This window comes from Coffea arabica, chromosome 8c (assembly GCF_036785885.1).
Source record: "Coffea arabica cultivar ET-39 chromosome 8c, Coffea Arabica ET-39 HiFi, whole genome shotgun sequence".
NCBI lineage: Eukaryota > Viridiplantae > Streptophyta > Magnoliopsida > Gentianales > Rubiaceae > Coffea > Coffea arabica.
In genome coordinates this window covers 1,402,311-1,422,423 of record NC_092325.1, presented here as the reverse complement: position 1 = coordinate 1,422,423, position 20,113 = coordinate 1,402,311, and the positions used below count along the sequence as shown (strand labels likewise).

Here is a 20,113-nt window from a genome sequence, read left to right as displayed (position 1 = left end):
TCCTCTTGCACTTTGAATTCCAGCTTTAATTCATAAGAGGTTAGGGTATCCACAAGAGATTCAATGGACATAGAATTTAAATCCTTTGCCTCTTCTATAGCATTTATTTTGTTTTCCCATTCTTTTGGCAAGGCATTCAAAATCTTTCTATTTTTCTCACCCAAAGAATATTCTTTTCCAAGCAATTTAAGATCTTCAATAATGTCACAAAATCTACTACACATCTTATCAACATTTTCAAGAGGATGCATTTTGAAAAATTCATATTGAGAAACAAGTAAAGATTTCTTTTGTTCTTTAATATCTTGATTACCTTCATGAAATACACACAATTTATCCCAAATATCTTTAGCTGATTTACAACCTTTAATCCTACTAAATTCATTTACATCTAATGCATTGTACAATATACACATGGCCTTGGCATTCAAAGAAAGGTATCTCTTGTCTTTTTCATTCAATTCTTGTCTAGTCTTTAATCTACTCAAATTGGTGGTGGAGTCAACTATTCTAGCTTCATAAGGACCATCTTCTACCACATACCATAATTCAATATAAACGGATTGTAAGAAAATCATCATTCTTTGTTTCCACATGCTAAAATGAGAACCATTAAACATATGTGGTCTATCAATAGATTGCCCTTCTAAAAAAGAAACTTTTATGGTTGCCATAATCTTTACTCTAAGCGGTTAAGCTTGATCAAAAGAGACCAAACTCTGATACCAATTGTAATTGCCCGGTGCAACCCAATGAGTACAAACAATTTCACAATGATGCACAAAGATATATCAAATATAAGCACAATAAAGAAAACTTAATTAAAGAGAAAAGATAAGAAATGCAAACCAAATATCAATCCAATAGCCTCTTCAATTGATGGCGATGCTAACCAAGATGTACAAGTGAAGGTTCACTCCTTCCTCACCCCAAACACACTTTGGTTGAGCCAAGGAGTTTTACAACTATTCTAGTTAACCCTCAACAACCTACACTTGAAAGATCACTCACCCAATTAAGAACTATTTTACACAAATGAGGCAACCTTCACCAAGGTTTTACCACTTCAAGTGATAGGTTCACCTTCACCAAGGTTTTACTCCTCTTAGAGAATAACCTTCACTTGAGCAACCTCACAACCCAACTTTCCCAACCCCTTATACAACCAACAAAGAATCTTTCTACTCAAAAATCTCACTTGTAAGCTTGCATTTTGTGTTGGCAAAAGTCTCTAGTCTTCTTGTGCTTTGGGGTTTTTATAGAAGGTGAGAAATGGCTCCAAAAGACTCTCCAACGGTCAAATATTAAATGCTGTCAAAACTAGCCGTTGGCCTGTCGGACGTCCGAACCACCTGTCGGACGTCCGAACCCTGCGTCCGAACGTAGGCAGAGAGTCATCAAATCTTTGCGAAATTTCTCGGACGTCCGATGCGATCGATGTGCGTCCGAGGCGTGCGTCCGATCCTTCCGGACATCCGATGCTTCCTCACGAGCGTCCGACAGAGTTTCCTTCTTGATGTTCTTCATCCTTTCGGACGTCCGATAGCGTCCGACATGAGTGCCCTGTTTTTGCTTCTTCTTTTATGCCACAAGAATCTATTCTAACAAATTACTCACATAAAAACATTAGCCCAAATCTACATTTTGGTTTGTTAATCATCAAAACCAAGGATTGATCGACCAAGGTCAACAACTCTGGTACTCATGGAATGAAGTACACAATAGTAATTCCTTAATATCAATAAAAATATTGTTAAATAACTTACTAATTTTTTACAAAATTTTGTACCATGATAAATGAACTACCAAAATATAGATGTTTGCTACTCAAAATCAAACCTCATTTCTGAAGAAAAGAAAGTTAAACAATTTAATAGAAACAGTTAACAATAAAGCAAATTATAGTTAGATGGACACTTCTTGCACCAATTCTCAAAGATTATAGTTCACATACCAAAAAGAAATAGTAGGTTTTTTTTAAGAGAGTCTTATTAAAATTTTATATCTAGTATTATCATTTTAAGTGGATAAGGAATGTATGCATACTTTTTAAAATCTTGAGAGATTTCAGTAAAATTATTAAAAATCTCAAGGGAGGTGTCTGAAATTATCCCATTATATAAAAGAGAAAAACTTGGATTTGCACTAAACACAAACACAAGTATAGTTGCACACTTAAAAATAGAGCAAACCACTAACTAATTTAGTCCCTAAACTATTTTACTAAAGTCAACATAGTCCCTAAACTTGATTACGACCTAATTTAGTCCCTTAACTATTTTTACAAAACCAAAATAGTCTTTAAACTTTATTATGAGCCAATTTAGTCCTTCAATTGTTTTGCTTAAGTCAAAATAGTCCTTCACCTATGTTTACATGGCTGATCCACCAATTTACTAACTTTTTACACTAACAATTAAGGGCAAAATAGAATATTCAATCATTGCCCTTATTAAAACAATAGAAAAACATATATATGTGAGAAAATGGACAATGAAATTCAATCATATAGAGAGCAAAAAGACAAATTAAAGCTTCTTAAGGTGAAAAAATTAGAGCAGATGCCTAAAAAAAATTTCATAGGGATCCAAATCAATCCATTAAATGGAAAATAGGGGAAAATAACATAACAAGATTATGCAAAAAAGAAAAAGAAAAAAATGTGCTAAGTTGGAAGAAATTTTTTTTTTTTTTTTTGCTTTCCATAAAATTCAATTTCATTATCAATTTCTCAACAAATATCAATTTGTTCCATGGTTTTAGAAAGGGTTATGGCTAGATTTCCTCTTTTGCCCTTAATTATTGGTGCAAAAAATTGATAAATTAGGTGGATCAGCCAAATAAGGATTGAATTGCCCACATAAATATAGGTGAGGTACTGTTTCAGCTTAAGTAAAATAGTTTAGGGACTAAATTGACTTATAATAAAGTTCAAGGACCATTTCAACCTTGTAAAAATAGTGGAGAGGCTAATAAATTGATTCACTCTAAAGTTTAGAGACTATTTTGGTTTTAGAAAATTGTTTAGGGACTAAATTGGTCTTTTGCTCCTTAAAAAAATATACCGCACTCTTCTCTATTTATTTATTTTTTGATATCTGTAAAACAACACAAACGACATCGTGTAGTTTGACATAGCCCTTTGACCGGTTGACTAGACTTTGAAGTCTGAAGTGGCATTAGCAAGGCCAGGCTGAAGCTGGTGGAATACTCAATACAGAGATGGGGAAGGAAAGAAGGAAATGAACAATGACTTTGAGTGGCTGCTTCTTTCTTCCCAAACAGTCTCCATTCTACCTCTTCTCCCTGTCTTATTGTTATTCTTCGGCTGCGCCGTCTTTGATTCTCCGGCCGTCTGTTCCGCGCTCTGTCCTACGCCTTACTACTCCCTTTCTCCACCGTCCTCCATCTCACCACCTAAATCCAAAACGTACAATTAAAAGCAGCAGCACCTGCCTCAAGTCAACGCCTACTACACTCTCAGCAGCAGCAGCAGCATCAGCAGCCATGGCGGCCTTCTCCGAACAAGCTAGGGTTCCCCCGGCTCTGCAGTTACCCACCCCTCCCATCACCAAGGCAACTTTAATTATGAAAAGCTTTCTCTCACATTTGCTATTATTATCTGTTGTGTTTTAATTTATGTATTGGTGAATGTATCTCTGATTGAAAATTATTGGTTTTATTGTTTAATGTAGTTTAAAATTGGTCTCTGTCAATTGGCTGTGACGCCGGACAAGGAGAGGAACATCCTTCATGCTCGGACTGCCATTGAGGAGGCTGCTGAGAAAGGCGCTAAACTCGTCGTTTTACCCGTAAACTCATGCCCTTTCACCATTTTCCTCTTTCATGCCCAACTTATTCTGAAGTGTGAAAATTGAGTTATATGCTTGCTATTAGCTTTTCACCTTTTTTTTTTTCTTTTTTCTTTTTCAAGTGTTTGAATTTGTTATTGATTAGTCTTTGCTAACGATAGCTAGAAAGAACTTGTTAGCATTCCAATTTCAATATTTAATTATACTTGTGAAATTTGCAATAAATTGGGCTTGGAAAAGATGAATTTCGATTGTTTTGGCTATAGTTGGATGGGAACTTGATAAACCTTGTTTACATTTGGAAGCATTGAATTTTTTATGGGGTTTAGATTTTATCTCTCTCTCTCTATTTGTTGCATGATATTGTTTGAATTCTTCAAGTTATCTAGACATTGAAGATAACCAAGGATTTGTCGTAACTCGGAAAAAAATTCGTGTATGAAAACAACTTTTGGATCTCCATGCTAGAAATTTGAGAAATTCCAGCGTGTTCCTTGAACAATAAAAATTTTTGGAATTTTACTATAGTTTAAAGTTATTTTCTTGGTTTGAGGATCAGTGCATGTAAATAATTTTGGAACAGAAACTTTTGGATCTCCATGCTAGAAATTTGAGAAATTCCAGAGTGTTCCTTGAACAATAAAATTTTTTGGAATTTTACTCTAGTTTAAAGGTATTTTCTTGGTTTGAGGATCAGTGCATGTAAATAATTTTGGAACAGGAACATGGCCAACATATTGGGACCAACAGTTTCTCTTCTTATAGCAAGATGAAATATATTCCAGTCATTTTGATCTAGTGGATTTATCTCTACTTGCTAAATGTTTGTACTGCATCTTGGCTTATGTTATAAACATAGGCTTTATTTATTAAATTGAGAAGAGAAGGACCACATTAACTCTGGTGTTAAAACATTTTTCCCAACACTGAACTAACTTTTCTATGTCTTGTCTTATTGCATAAAGAATTGATGTAGTATTCCTCCTAAGAAATTCAGTTTGATTGTTGAATTTTGCAAGTGGTATGAGATGAAAGTTATGTTTCCCTCTTTTTCAGGAAATATGGAATGGTCCATATTCAAATGATAGCTTTCCGGTTTATGCTGAGGACATCGGTGCTGGTTTTGATAAATCTCCTTCTACAGCCATGTTGTCTGAAGCTGCTCGTCTTCTGAAGGTCACTATAATAGGAGGATCAATTGCTGAAAGAGACGGGGATAAATTGTATAATACTTGTTGTGTCTTTGATACAGATGGAAATCTGATAGCTAAACACAGGAAGGTATTTATCTTGTCTCCATTTCTTGTATTTGCTTAAGGCTATCTAATATGTGAGTCCAAGGAAAGTAATTTCAGTCTGATCAGTCTCCTGGTGTTCTTATTCAAAAGTATCTGTTGTTATTGAGTTCAAGAATTGTCATTAAGGGGTCGTAAATCCTGTGTACATTTTGTTGATAAGGAGTTTGAAATATTCAGGATAATCTGCAGTTTGGTGATGGCGATGTTCTTTGACATGACAAAGTGCTTTAATAAATGACACATGCTCATTCTAGACTATTGTCATCTAGACCTTTTCTTTTTGTTAGATTTGTCTAGGCAGCATATCTATGTATATACAGACTGACAGGCACGAAGACACGTACACACACTCACTCATACACATGCACATGTTTATTGTCTGGCCAAATTAGATCCTTCTCCAAGTTGTCCTTCATGCCTACTTGTTCTACTTCAGAATTAACTCAAATAATTTGAAGAACTTCTGTTTGAGCATCTAGAACTTCTATTAACAGTCAATCATATTATGGTTATGAATCACAAAAGAAATAGCTAATTACAGTAAATCATGTTAAAATTGTTTAACATATTGAAGTAAGTTTCTAATGTGCATCATACTTGTCTCAGATACACCTTTTTGATATCGACATTCCTGGTAAAATTTCCTTCAAGGAATCAAAGACTCTTACTGCTGGGGAGTCTCCTACAGTTGTAGATACTGGTATGCAGAATAGATGTGCCGTTGTAGTCTAAACTTCTAACAACAGTCCTGCTTCCTTTACCTTATCCTTTATGAGTTTACTCCTTATCATCAATTACTGAAAACCCGCTATGGAGGCACTGGTTGCCTACTTATTTTATGAGTAAATTTGACAAGTTTCGCTTGCAAAAGCAATCAACATCTATAGAAAGTGTGATAGTGGAAAAAAATGAAGCACTAAATTGAAAACTAGGACAAAAGTGAATAGAACTTTAGTTATAGCATGCTAATTACACTATCGTACTGTTACCTTTTCTTTTGTTCAAGTTGAGGTCCCAAACCAACAAAATTCATTTTCTTTTAGGCAATTTAAGTCAAAGAAATACAGAAAACTTTGGGTAACCTCAAAGACGGAAAATATCATCTGATATTGGACTATATATATATATATATATATATATATATATATATATTATATATATCTGTGTTTTCATACTTTATGTATTCTCTGTTGAACTCTTTGATAATGTTTATAATATCTGCTGCATATCTGTTAATCTAATCACTTCGTGCAGAGGTTGGACGGATTGGCATTGGTATCTGCTATGACATTCGATTTCAAGAATTGGCAATATTGTATGCAGCAAGAGGTTTGTGCTGTCTATATGTCTTTTCTGATTCTTTTTCATCTGCATCTTAATAGGTAGCAAAATGATATCCATGATGTAAGTATTGGTGAACAGAGGAGAGAATAGGTTGCAAGACCCTAATGGATCTAAAAATTGCCAGATTAGGATATAAACCTCCATTTCAAGTGGTGAAGTATTTCAGTTTAGTCGTGTGTGAGCATGAATACTTTTACAGCAAGATTATTGCTTTAGACGGAAGTTTATAACTCTTCAGTTCTGTATTGCTTTCTTATTTCTAGGCTTGGTGCTTGATATCTGTTCAGGCTGTCTGCAGCATTGCTAGGCTTCGAGCTATTAGTTCCTTTGTGTTATTCTTAGTCTGTAAATGACATATATTGTCTAGTTAGTGACGACTGGATATATCTTGGGCTACTATCTTGTAATCTTGAGTTTTCTTGTGGGCTTCTCAACTATATCGTTTTCAATGCAACTGTTTGGTAAAAGGGATTAAATTAGATTGACAAGGGCTATAGATTCAGAAATTAGCACTTCTAATATAAGGCATGATATGATACTTAGTGGTTGCTTATGGAGTTCTTCCTTATGCCCACTTTTTTTTTTGTTAACTATTATATAATCCTTTGGCAATCATCAGGAGCACACTTGATTTGCTATCCTGGTGCATTCAATACAACTACTGGGCCATTGCATTGGGAGTTACTCCAAAGAGCAAGGTGATTATACATTTTGATAGTTGGCTATAAATTCCTCTATGGTAACAGTTTTGTTTTTGACAATTGATTTTTATTATCCTGAATTGAGTCCAGTTGGACAACAATACGTTAGGCTAGCTTGGATTATTTAGTTCTTTTTCTTGGGATCTTCATGGCCCAGATAGTAAACTATTCAGATAATGTTGTGTTTGTAAGAGAGAACTGAGCCTTCATGACTCATTTGTAACAAAATTATTTTCACATAGATGCAAAGTGAAAACACCTCACAAACAGATATTCTTGTTAGGTAATGCAACCTTTCCACTTAAATTAGAGTAGTTTTAACCTCCCGAGTCACCTTATTGCACCTTTGCTTACTATTTTTGCTATAGAATGTGCTCAACCTTTTGTCCCTTGCAATGTAGTTGTTCTATTTGACCAAGCATACTGCTTTAGTGTTGTACATAGTTTGCCCTTAGATACAATCCATGAACTTAAGTTGAATTTAGATCTTGCCATGATTGCTAAATACAGGCTGCTGACTCTTTTAGGTGAACAAAAATCCAATAATGGAACTTTTTCTCCCCATCCTCCTCCCAGAGAAAAGATAGCAAACAAAAAAAGAAAAACAGGGCCCAGTAGGACAAAGGATAAGTTTCTTGTGTTCTTCAATGTTCTTTAAGTAGTAATTTCACTGGTTTTTACTTCTTTTTATTGTGAAGTTCACCTGTTCTTCAACAATACTAAATAGTGTCTTCCACTTTTCTTTGCAGGGCCACAGATAATCAGGTATACTGATGCCATGGATCTTTCTCATACATATATATATGCTTCCCTCCAACTGGTTCTCTACATATTGTACTACCTTTTGCTTATGTCTCTGTGTTCCTTATTTTCTGCTCTCATCAAAATTCCTGTCATCATGATTAGTTGTTCTCAGTCACAAGTCTGCACCAAATGTCATCGCATGCTGTGCCCTATATTTTCTTATGCTTCCTTGCCTCATACATTCTCCTTTATTGGCAAATATTTAGTTCTACTAAATTAGTATTGTTAGGACATTCATTAGGGGGTCTTGGGTTCAAGACCTCACACTTACTCCAAAAAAAAAAAAAGAATGTTTTCAAGAAGGAACCATTCTCTGGTAGTATTCAAGCAATCCCTTTAAATTTCTAATTTATACATGACCACCCTCCACAATCTCCAGATCAGTTTTATTGTTCTTGGTGATCTGTTGACATTTAACTTGGAAATGGAAGAAGGTTAAAATGACATATTCCTTTCCTCAACCAAGGTAACAAGTATATGTACTCATTTTGTTTCTTTGATATTTCTATCTGCTTATTTTCCCTACTTCTCTTTTGCTATCAGGACTCATTTGCTCAAATTGTAGAGCAAGGCCTCAAAAACATTCTCCAAATTAGAATCATTAATTTTTGAAAGTGAATTTGATGAGCTGGTCAAATTCAGATACTCGTAATTCATTCCTTAGATTGGTTAAAATTCATTAGTGGGGATGATATAACTAGTGTCACACTCCAGATGCCATACAAGTTCACTAAAAATTCCAAATCAGGCTACATGAAAATTTGTTTAAAACTGGGAAGAAGTATGTTAAACGTTATGAAGAAAATAGAAACTGCAGTGGCAGGAGCACGAGCCTATTTTACTCTGTATAATTTACTAGGGATATGTGTGAAAACCCTATAAAATCATTAATATTCAAATTAGATGAAATGTGAATGATGATATTCTGACCCAGGAAAAGGGGAAGATGAACATCACTTACTCTTAAGTTGGGCCAAAAGAACTAATGGATTTAAAAAGTTGAAATGCCCATCAGAATGAGCTAGAGTGAGAAAGACGATATTGAATTAAGCACAGATTGATATGGTTGGATGTTATTTTCGTTCAGCCGATCTTACTGGTAATAGATGACTGTTGGCTCTGAAATTTGTTTGAATGTTCTACATAATGAAACCAATTTCATCTTTAAATTCTTATTTTTCTGTAAATATTATGACAGTTGTATGTAGCAACTTGTTCACCAGCTCGAGATCCTGGAGCTGGATATCAGGCTTGGGGCCATTCCACTCTCGTTGGACCAGTAAGTCAAGGCTTCGTTCTTTTATCTCATCCTTTTGGAATGTTGAGTGGCTTCTCAACAGGGAAACATTCTCTTCTAATCTGTAAATTTTGAACTGGGTTCCCTCACTCCAACCACGAATATAACTTTGATATGTCTATGTATATAGAAAAATTTGAAAGATTTAGTAATAGCAAACCATGAATTTGTCTATGTTGCAGTTTGGAGAAGTGCTAGCAACTACAGAACACGAAGAAGCTATAATTGTAGCAGAGATTGACTATTCGCAAACTGAACTCAGAAGGTGAGTGGTGTTGATTCTCAGGCCCCTTGCCCCATCCCAGCAAACGAAAAAAGGAGAAAGAAAACCACCCACACGCACATCACACAGTGTCTTCTCTTTTACGCATTATGATTTCTGTTTACGTGCTTATGCTTTTAACATTTCAAATTTTAATGTCATCTGCATCTGTTTCTAGTTAATGATTTTGTTCTCTTAAATCCAATTTGTTGCATGTAGGACTAATCTTCCACTGGAGAAGCAAAGGAGAGGTGACCTTTACCAGTTGGTAGATGTTCACAGGTTGAATTCAAAATGAATCTGTTGAAGAACATTATAAGTTGCTACTGATGTATAATTAATTGCATTAATCATCAGAAGTACCACCGTTGTGTGGAATAATATGAAACACTCAGTATTTGCAGCCACCAGAGGAAGCTTATTGGTTTACTTTATCTATTTACCTGTGATCACAAAAATTTTTTGGTGACCTCGACCCTTCAAATTTTGGAGGAATTTAAGTCACAAATTGGCTGAGAAGTGCCATATACATCATCCTATCACTAGGTTCGATTGTCCCGAGTAACCCTCATGTTGTTTTGCCATGGACTTGATAAAGAATCTCCCGTTTTTTAATTAGATTCTTCCTCATTCGAACATCTTTAATAGATAAGTAGCTCTCTGAAGTTCTCATTCCCGAAGTCTTTTAGCCACTGAATCGAGATGTTATGTTGACAATGACGCAGACATTGTGCTTAAGAGGAGGAGAAGATTGTGGGAGGTTAGCTGGTTTTGAGAGTGAGAAGATGCCTAATTTAGTCTAACTTGGCTTGATTTTCTGTGTAGCATATAAATTTGCATAATGTCTGGTGGATTGATATCAGGGTTGAATCTGGTCGGAAGCCAGTATGTATATGACTGCTGTCTTGAAAACCAAAGCAAGGATCAGAACTTGGCAGTGCACGTGGAGCTTCTTAGTGCTTTGGCTCCGGACAACAACACAAAGAATTCGCTGTCAGAAACGGAGGGGAAAAGACAACAGTATGCGATGGTTCGTTGGCGGCTTTTGTCGACAAAAGACTCGCTGTTTTCGTACCAAGATAATTTTGAAAGAAAGGAAAGGAAAGAAAAGAAAAGAAAAGAAGAGAAAAAGAAAGATCGAATTCGTTCATCCTCAAAAACAGTGACCTCTCCCTCACTCCTGAGCAGATTTTCCTCGGGATCCCCAAGCCACCACCATCTTCTTCCTTCACCATCCGCTTTGAATCTCTCGTCACTCACGCATGCACAGCCCTATTGGCATTGTTCTCTCTCTCTTTACAGCCTGTGTTTGTTTTGTTTGGTTTCGTTTCGATTTGATTTTTGGGTAAGGAACAAGTACATTGATCTTTTTGGCGAAGAAGTGTAAAAGAATCAGTGTAGCAAGTGGAGTTCAAGTGAGGAAAAAGTCTGGAAAAGATAAAAGGTTGTTATAATTAACTTTCAATATATACAGTTTGGTGAAATCCAAATTTTACTTAAATGTCATATATTTAGCCGTGATAATATATATACACTATCAGTATATATAAGATTAACTCTTACTATAATTATATAAGCTAACGCATTTTTTTTTTGAGTGAAAACCACAGGAATTAATCAATAGTTACCGTGATAGGAAGTATTATATGATATGAATATACCTTATGAAAGTGCGATACAATGCGGATGCAACTCATGATTGATAAAACTTAAATCGAGATCTGTTTGAATTCAATGTCCTCTTGCCTTAATATGTAAAACTTCGGGTTTCCAAATTGCTCAAGATCATGTAGTGTGCAAATCAAGTTTAGTGCAAACATAGGGTGTAAAAAAAAATCATCGCGAATGCTTTGTTTAGGTTTGATTTCTTGGTGGATTAGACAAAGTTTCAAATTCGAGATCAAAGTTACCCGACAATATATCATACATGAGCCTAACACTAGTAGATACTTGGTTCAAATCAAGCCAAACTAATGTAAAACTTGTCTAAGGCTCTATTTGATAACCAAAGTCAGTATTCAGATCTTAACATGTTCAAATGCATTTGATAAGCAAAATAGAACTTCTGAATTAATTAAATGGTACTGAATTTTTTAAACAAAACTTGAAAAAAAAATGATAAATTATTTACTTATCACTTAATATGATATACGTTCAAATGTATCACATTTATTATTTAACAATTTAGTAATTTAATGTATTCAATCTTTAGATTCATATTTCATTTTTCAATTTTATTAAACGCAACCTAAGTACTTGAGTCCATTGAGGTAACAAACTAATCAATAATAAACTCGTAAAGAGCGTTGTTGTCTCACAGTAACTTAGCTTTATGTCTTAACCATATTAAAAAATTTTTCTTTAAGTACTAGCATTTGGATCGACTTGACTACAAAAGAAAATAAACAAACATCTTGGTTCAAGTTTAGAAGTTTCATAGGTTTTTTTTCTTTTGTCAAAATGTCAACAATTTACGCCTATGCCTACTTTTACTTCTACACTATGAGAATTATTTTTGTTTATCAAATGTCAATAATCTACACGTACACCTACACGTACACCTACACCTACTTCTACTTCTACACTATGGAAAAGAGAACAAACCCAATTGGATAATTGGGAATTGGAGGGGTCTAAACTACTTCTGAATTAGATAGGTATACCAATTGAATTTGAAAAAGTCATATATTAATAGCAATTGATAAGAGGCATGATAAAATTCTTAGACCTCCCACCTCACAAAAACTTTAAGTACCTTTGTAGTGGTTAATAGTCCAAGGGGCGTTGATTTAAAATTTTGAGAGTTTTTTTTTCTGAACACGATAAATTTTAATCTATACCTACTCTTACTTTATACTAAGGAGAGGGAAAACCTAAGGATGGTCAAAGAAGAAACTCAAAGGGACTGAAACACCATCGATTCGTTCATACGCATGTCCATGCACTCCCTGGCGAAATTTGTTAAGAAAATTCTGGATTAGAATAAGGCTGGTCAAGGTGAAAATTTGAGAGGTTGATGACACGAATTCTTGCCGACAAGGGGTGGGACAGGGATAAACGTGTCAATAAATGATTGAAAGGCATGTTTTAGATTTGAGAAATTCTGGGGGCACAAAAGCAATAAATGGTAAGAGTGATGTAAGGAATGGTACACCTTAAAGCAGAGACATCAATTCCGGGGCTCTGACTTACACGTGTCAGAGCGACTGGTTCACGTGCTGATGGCCCTCAGTCGGAGTCCGAGCCCTTGTGCATGATGCAACCACACTGCTCCAATCATTGGTCCCACGTATCAGCTTACTTATTCAACACCAAACGCCCTGTCCATAGTCATTCTCCATGACCATGAGAAGTTGAAACAACTCCCGGCCGCGTACGCCTTGAACTGATTCTCATCCAGAGAAGAGTAGGCTCTAAATTAAGCAGAAACTGAGTCAAGAATGGAGCTCGATTTAGTTTTATCAAACTTAAATTTAATTTCGAACCTAACGAGGTTTTAATATAAAATTTGAACTCGAATCCGACCTCAAATTTAGATGATTTAGATTAAATTATACTCCATGCGTCCCACTTTGATAGTTCTGTTTTTTTTTTTTCACACAGTTTAAAAAAAAGTAGTTGACTTTGTTGGAAAAGTAAATTTAGATTGCTATTTTCCTAAAATACTCTCACATTAAATATGGTACAACTTTATGGGAACTTGAATTGATGGTAAAAAAAGAATCAACTCTCATTACATGGAATAGATTTACAGTAACAACTACTTACATTGAATAAGGGTATTTTAGGAAAATTAAAATACAACTACATTCTTCAATTAGAAAGTGGACTACAATTTGGGACAGATGACAAAAGGAATACATGACCATCAAAATGGGACGGATGGAGTATTAACTACTGCCTGACCCAAATTGGAAGTTGATGCATGGCGTTGTGCATGCAATTGCAGAATCTGCAGATGAAAGATTGTCTCCAAATCCGGCTAATACTTACATTTTATCAGAGCGCGATTTCAATTGCGAATTTATTTGTGATGTTATATCCATGCAATTGCAAAGCATGCGGACGAAAGATTGTGTCCGAATCCAGCTAGTAGCTTTACATTGTGGGAGAGAATCAGAATCAGTTTTATAAGACTTGACTCGATTTGAGCTTTATATCAACTTGTTCAGTTTTCTCTTCATCGTCCTCCTCATGGCCTTCAACAAAAGCCAAGCCTACTGTTCTCGCAAGCCTAAGCCATTTATTAGACAGAAGATGGACGAATTTGGTGTTGATGAAGGGGGGATAAAGTACAATTGAGATTGATCAAGGCGGCGGGGGAGCCATCCAACATTGTGGCCTCCATGAAGTAATGTACTTGGAGACAATATACAAATATAAGTTGGCAGGTTAGTGGACAATGTTACGTGTTAAGAGACAAATTTCCAGGTTGATTTATCAATGAATCCTAATCTTCAACAACGTTAAGTCTTGAGGGACAAGGTTCCTAGTTGATTATCAAGGAGTCCTATGATTCAACGATGTTAAGTGCAAAGCGACAAAGTTTCATGTTGATTTGTCAAACAGCCCTATCCTGCTAATAAAAATTTGTTGGCTCCTTTGAATTAGTGTTACGGTCTGACTAAGAGATATTTTAGGTGTCGTATTTTTAGAAATATAAAATTAATTAGCGAAAGTGAATAAATAGTATACAAGAGAGAGTAGACAAGATTAATTAAATAGAAAAAGGGTATAAATGCAAGAAACGATAATAATTGTTAGTATATATATATTCACGGTAGGTAGATTAGGTAAATGTTAAGTGTATCAATGGGTGCCTTTATTAGAAAAATCCTTACTGCTATTGGGATGGAAGTTGATGTTCATACTTCTTTTGCTTGATGAAAGTATTATTTTTCTTCCAAATATATACTCCCTCCCTTTTTTTATAACTGACGTTTAAGAAATTTGCTCTTAAGTACTTTTATCTGTCGTTTTATTATCCCCATGCAGCATTAATTATTTTTTCACAATTTTACCCTTTTATCTCTCTTTTCATAATTGGTGGGAGTTAGTTTGCATTGCTTTGGCCTAGTAAAACAGCACCATTTAATACTCTAGTGAGAGAAAATATGGGTGAATTGGACAATTAATGAGGTTACAAAAGGAAAGTAGTGTATAGATTTAAACAATGAAAAACTTTTCTTAATTGGTGTGCAAAACCTTAAACGTCAGTTATAAAAAAAGGGAGGGAGTATATGACACTAGAAGTTAATGGTTGGTTGTAAGTAACAGTTGATTATTACAACCACACTTTTATTTTGTCTCCAACTCCAAGCTTGCGGGTGGATGATAGGATGCAATCAATTGGGGAAAAAATTATGAAAACGAAGCCAAACTTGAGTAAATAACAACAATGGAGGGTGGTACCAAATGTTAAGGGGGTAAAGTGATAATAACCCTATTCGTTAACACGTCTGAATCAGACTCAACTTATCATGTAAAAAATATACACACTAATGATTATTACCCTCAATTTCGTGTATATACTTTTTCTAATTCACTGTACTTTTTGCAAAATTTTAATACTGTACGTGACCAAAGACACTAAAACTTGAGGAATATTTCCAACTGCTAAAGCTGAATGTGTACAATTAATACGAAATTGTCTCTACGCATTTATAGCCTACTTATGAACAATCTTTTCAAAGTAGAACTCTTGTCTATTATTAGAGTTATTAAGCTTGATTGTCAACCAAAATTGTGGGAATTAACGGCGAACGGGCAGAAATGGGCCAATTCCATTGATTTGAGCGAAAATAATTAGCGCGCTTCGTCGACATGGTACGTTTGTAGAGCCAAGCATTAATTGCAACTGGCCATGCAGAGAGCTTTGGTTGCTGTTTCAAGCAGCTAATCTGACGTTAAAGGATATTTTCCAAGGATGAATACCAATAACTTTTTCTTTTGAGGGTTCAATAGATATTCCAAATTTTATAATTAAAGAGGGATGCCAACCATAAAGGTTTGAAAGAATCGAGAATTTCACGACCACTTGACTAATATCTTTTTGGTCTTGAAAACAGTACTAGCATCTATCAATAATTTCATTCAGATGTTGGAATTTTGAAAAAATAATAAACTTAAATAAAAAAAATACATAAATACGAGGTAGGAAAATAATTATTTGTGTATGAATTTCAATGTAGGTTTTGTGTGACTTAAGTATACTACAAATGCCCAGTGAACATCTGTTAGACAAAATCTTAATTTTTAATTCAAGTTTGAGCATGATTGAACTTCGAAAGTTCATATATGTGATTAGAAAGATGTGATTGTCATTTTCTGCCGGAAAATAGCGTCGTTTTCCGTGATCACGTTTCCCTATTATCTTTTTTCCTTACATACATCAAATCGCTACAGTAATTTTTCCATTGAAAATCATGAAAAATGCAATCCAAACGGGTATTCGTATCAAGTTAGTCACTGTATAACTTGAAAACAAGTCATTCATGTTGAAATTGAAATCCAACAACAACTTAATTAACAATATGCATACACAAACTTCTTGAATTCCTAATTGTTGGTGATTGCTGGATCCCTAATCTTTGTTATACTCAAAGTCAAAGGCACCATCACTTAGGGGAAACTTCCAAGCCATATTCAAGCTAACAAAATCGATCTGAATTTATTTTAGTCTAGTTACGTACTATCAATCCATATTGGATAAATCTCTTTATCCATTAAAAAAACAGGTGCAGTCCCCGTGTCTCAAAACATTAGAGTAGTGAAGTACATTGCACGAACACCTTATCAGTCTCTGTCCATTTTTTCTTGTTTATGGCTGCTACCACCTTTGCTTTGCTTTGCTTTGCATGAATGGGAAGCCATTGGCGAGACCAAGCGGCCAAACCAGACTGCAACCGGTAGAGCTTTTTCCAAGACCCCTCTCTTTTTTAAGAGTTCAAAGGGTACAAGAAAGTGATGGATCTAACATTATTTTGCGTAGAATGTAGCGATAAGCATGGACATTAATAAACCAAAAGAGGAAAGCATGTGATCTTGGCCCCGACGCAAGAGGGCAGAATACCTGGCAAAACCAACCATGCCCTGGCTCCATATTCCATTCCATTTCCATCCATGGTGTGCTAGTGTTTTCGGGGCTGGTATTATTGTGAGTTCATAAACTCAATTCCAACAAATCGCTTTCGGCCTCTCTGATGATTTAGACTGCTTTATGGATGCTGTAGACAATGGAGACACGAAAATTCTTTCATTGGACTTGGTTTCATTGTATCATACCTGCAATATATGTCAAGATTAATGATTTATGGATGACCCGCAGGTCACACATGTACCTAGATATTCAACAATTTGTCACCCACGTGGTGCTGGGGAGTTTGATTATTCTTCTTTCCATTTGATTTAATGCGTTGCAGAATCCTTTGATTTTTGTGTGTTTTCAAATCCATTTCTCGAAGAAAAGACCAACTATTTTCCGTTAAGACTATTTTGCATTTGTGAATTAACATATGGGCTTTTTAATTTTTAATTTTTTTTCAGTATAAGAGGTCTTGAATATGGGGATCCTTCACTTACTCGAACGTGGGATCTCCCGCTTACACTCTTCCCCTGATCACCCAACCCGTTCTTGTCCCGAATTAACATGGTTCATTTACATTCAAGTTTCACAAAGCACTAAAAGCGTCATTTTTTGTCCTTTACGTTTATCAGAATATTCCTTTTCCAAAAATGTGTTTCTTTGGATTAGCCATTATTTAGAAAAAACAAAATTTTTTATTACATTATAAACACATTCACTAATCTCCTTTAAATATTTTTTCAATCTCATACATCACATCACAAAAAATACTACAGTGTTAAAGTGCTATTTCAAGAGATTTTTCCAAATAATCTTCTATCCAAACACACTTCTTAGTTTTTTTTAACCTAAACCTATAATCATTATTATTTTTTTTTGGTTTTTAGTTCTTCCAATCAAGATGCTTACAGCTATTCTATCCTGCATTGAACCCAACTGCCTTTTTTTTTTTGTGGAAACTAAAGGAATGATCATATGGTTTGGGACTCAAATATTCTAATTTTTTGTTTAAATTTGAATTCTAGTAGGATTTATGACGTATCACTGTTGGTTGTAAAATACTACAAATTGATGGTAACCAGAAGGAAAAACTTAACAAAAAAAAAAAAAAAAAAAGAAGAGGAGGAGGAAGAAAGTGATTCAGCTCCTTAAAATACCCTCTCACTTTATTCCGTTCCTTCAGTTCGAAGCCTAAATCATTTCGAGCATGAAATCAACTGTTCCAAGAAATTCTGCCATGATTGAAATCATTAAACCTTTATTATCTTCCCTTTTTCAACATATGTTCTTCCCTGTATGAACAAAAAGGAAAGCAAAATATCAGCAACTTGACTTTCGAAAATTAAAAATCAAATCGTTATGAAAGTTGCATTTATTTGAACAGAGCAAAAGAGTCATAATTCACCTTTTCATCTTTTAACTTTCTTTAATTCCAAGTCTCCAAAATTGATTTGTGGTTAGAGCTTAGAAGGCTCCTTCTCTCTGTTCCACCACGATTAATATGAACCTAATGATTTACTTGGTCGAACTGACATTAATTACTTTCCTTTTTTCATCTTTTGAATTTAAATTTTCTCGAAGAGAATGCAACTTACCTTTTTCTTAGGCTCCTTCACAGATCGAAGTTTCTTCAACTGTCAATTAGAGGAGGTCAACTTTCTAGGCTCCTTCCATGAGATATGTAACTCAGTTTTTATCTGAACGTCCAAAGGGGAAAAAAAAAAAATCACTGTTTCATCTTGTATTAGTTAACATTTAAAACCATTCCTCGAAGTTCATAATTTCTTTTGTGTTCATGGATATTCTCTTCATCATTATCAGGGCAATCAATCAACATATAGGCTCTCCTAACATCATTGCAAAATCTGACTTAAAGGGTTAAATCCGGCTATTAATTGTTCATAAAAAAAAATGGTGAATTATACTTTACCCCTCCTCCCGTGGTTTAGTGTTTTTTTATATAACTTCCTATAGTTTCAAAAGTTATACATAACTCCCTCATGGTTTGGATTAAAGTATCACAATGACGGAATTTGTATTCTATGACGGAGTCAACTAAAATGTCAAAATTACCTCTATGTAAAGTTGAAAATTATTTATTAGTGATAAGATGGGTTATATGCCAATGTGTTGTTACATACAAAAAATTTTATTTAGAATGGTTGTAGGTAGTTATATTGGCAAAATATGATTAAACGATTAGGGTAAAACTTAATTTTTATAGGAGTGAAATTGAAAGTTCAGAAGATGACAAAAAGTGTTTATACTAACTGCCATTACTCAGGAATTATATATTGTATACATATTTTGAAAATTGTAAGGAGCTTATGTGGTAAAACTCTAAACTATAAGGGAATTATGTGGTAAAACACAAGATCCTAAGGAGTTAAAATATCATGTATATTATATTTATATATTTTGGTCATTTTAATCATTTTAGATTTTCAACAAGGGCAATCTCGATAATTTTGTAGTTTTCACTACAAAGGATCAGTTTCGTTACTTTGACACTTTAGTCCAAACTATAATGGGGTTATGTATATTTTTTGAAACAGCAGAGGATTTTGTATAATTTTGTAGTAAAGTGTATATTACCCAAAAAAAAAAAAAAATAGAGGACAAACAATACAACTGCGCAAGTGACAGCAATTTGATGGTGGATACTCTATATTGGCATAAATAACATTAATTACCCACCAAAAAAGTAGACATCATTTTTCTCTTCACTAATTAAGTAGGTTAAGATGGCTACTCGTTTTTTCCTTCCACTATTTTGGTATGTATTCAAATGACCAAAATAAAATACTCGCCTAAAATAGGTTTTACATTAATTTATCTACTAATTGGACCACTGGAAAAAATTAAAGTAGGTGCGATCCATGTGCAATGCTTTGACATTCTTTTAATTCTGCGTTTGTTATTGGTGAATTAATTATTTTTAATGTCACCAGCCGATCGACTATCCAAAATTACAAACCGATTCGATGATAGTATCCATTTTTCAGATTTGTTCTTTGATACTGTGCGTGTTTGATGATATAACTTCTGTCATTAATACAGATTTTAATAAAATTACGATGTTTTATCGGGAAAAAATAAAAACCTACTGTGCCCCACGTCCCCATTCCAATCCTAGATGGAACCCTAATATTCTAAACTATTCAAGTTTAACTAACTTTGATCAATAATAGAAAATTCGATGTGGATTCATACTTGATTTGTTCATATTGATGTTACACATTCCTCGACTTTCAAAAGTTCCCTACTTTTCTTTTCCAAAAGAACGTTTGAATATGTATTATTAGTACAAACAAGCCTACAAAGTACTATCATTACCACAATTGCCACCCACTATGCTGCACTATCGATTTCATGAACAGAACATTTTGTCCCCAAAACCAGCATTTTGCCCCATCTGCCACTTAAAACACTTGTCCAGACTTCTACTTTGTTTAACTATTATTATTAATCTTTTTCTCCTTCTACGATTACATGGAAGAATCCCCCCATG

The 20,113-nt window shown here is 34.5% G+C and overlaps 1 protein-coding gene across 1 annotated transcript; it reads left to right on the top strand.

Annotated features, from left to right (window-relative positions):
* The first annotated feature begins 3,193 nt into the window (after positions 1-3,193).
* LOC113707440 (omega-amidase, chloroplastic-like) lies at positions 3,194-9,925 on the top strand. The gene is made up of 10 exons (XM_027229776.2): positions 3,194-3,576; positions 3,696-3,812; positions 4,869-5,093; positions 5,717-5,810; positions 6,365-6,439; positions 7,074-7,152; positions 7,905-7,920; positions 9,158-9,238; positions 9,439-9,521; positions 9,738-9,925. Exons 1-10 carry the CDS (start codon positions 3,250-3,252, stop codon positions 9,814-9,816), a joined length of 1,176 nt encoding a protein of 391 aa, XP_027085577.1. The 5' UTR covers positions 3,194-3,249; the 3' UTR covers positions 9,817-9,925.
* The last annotated feature ends 10,188 nt before the right edge of the window (positions 9,926-20,113 follow it).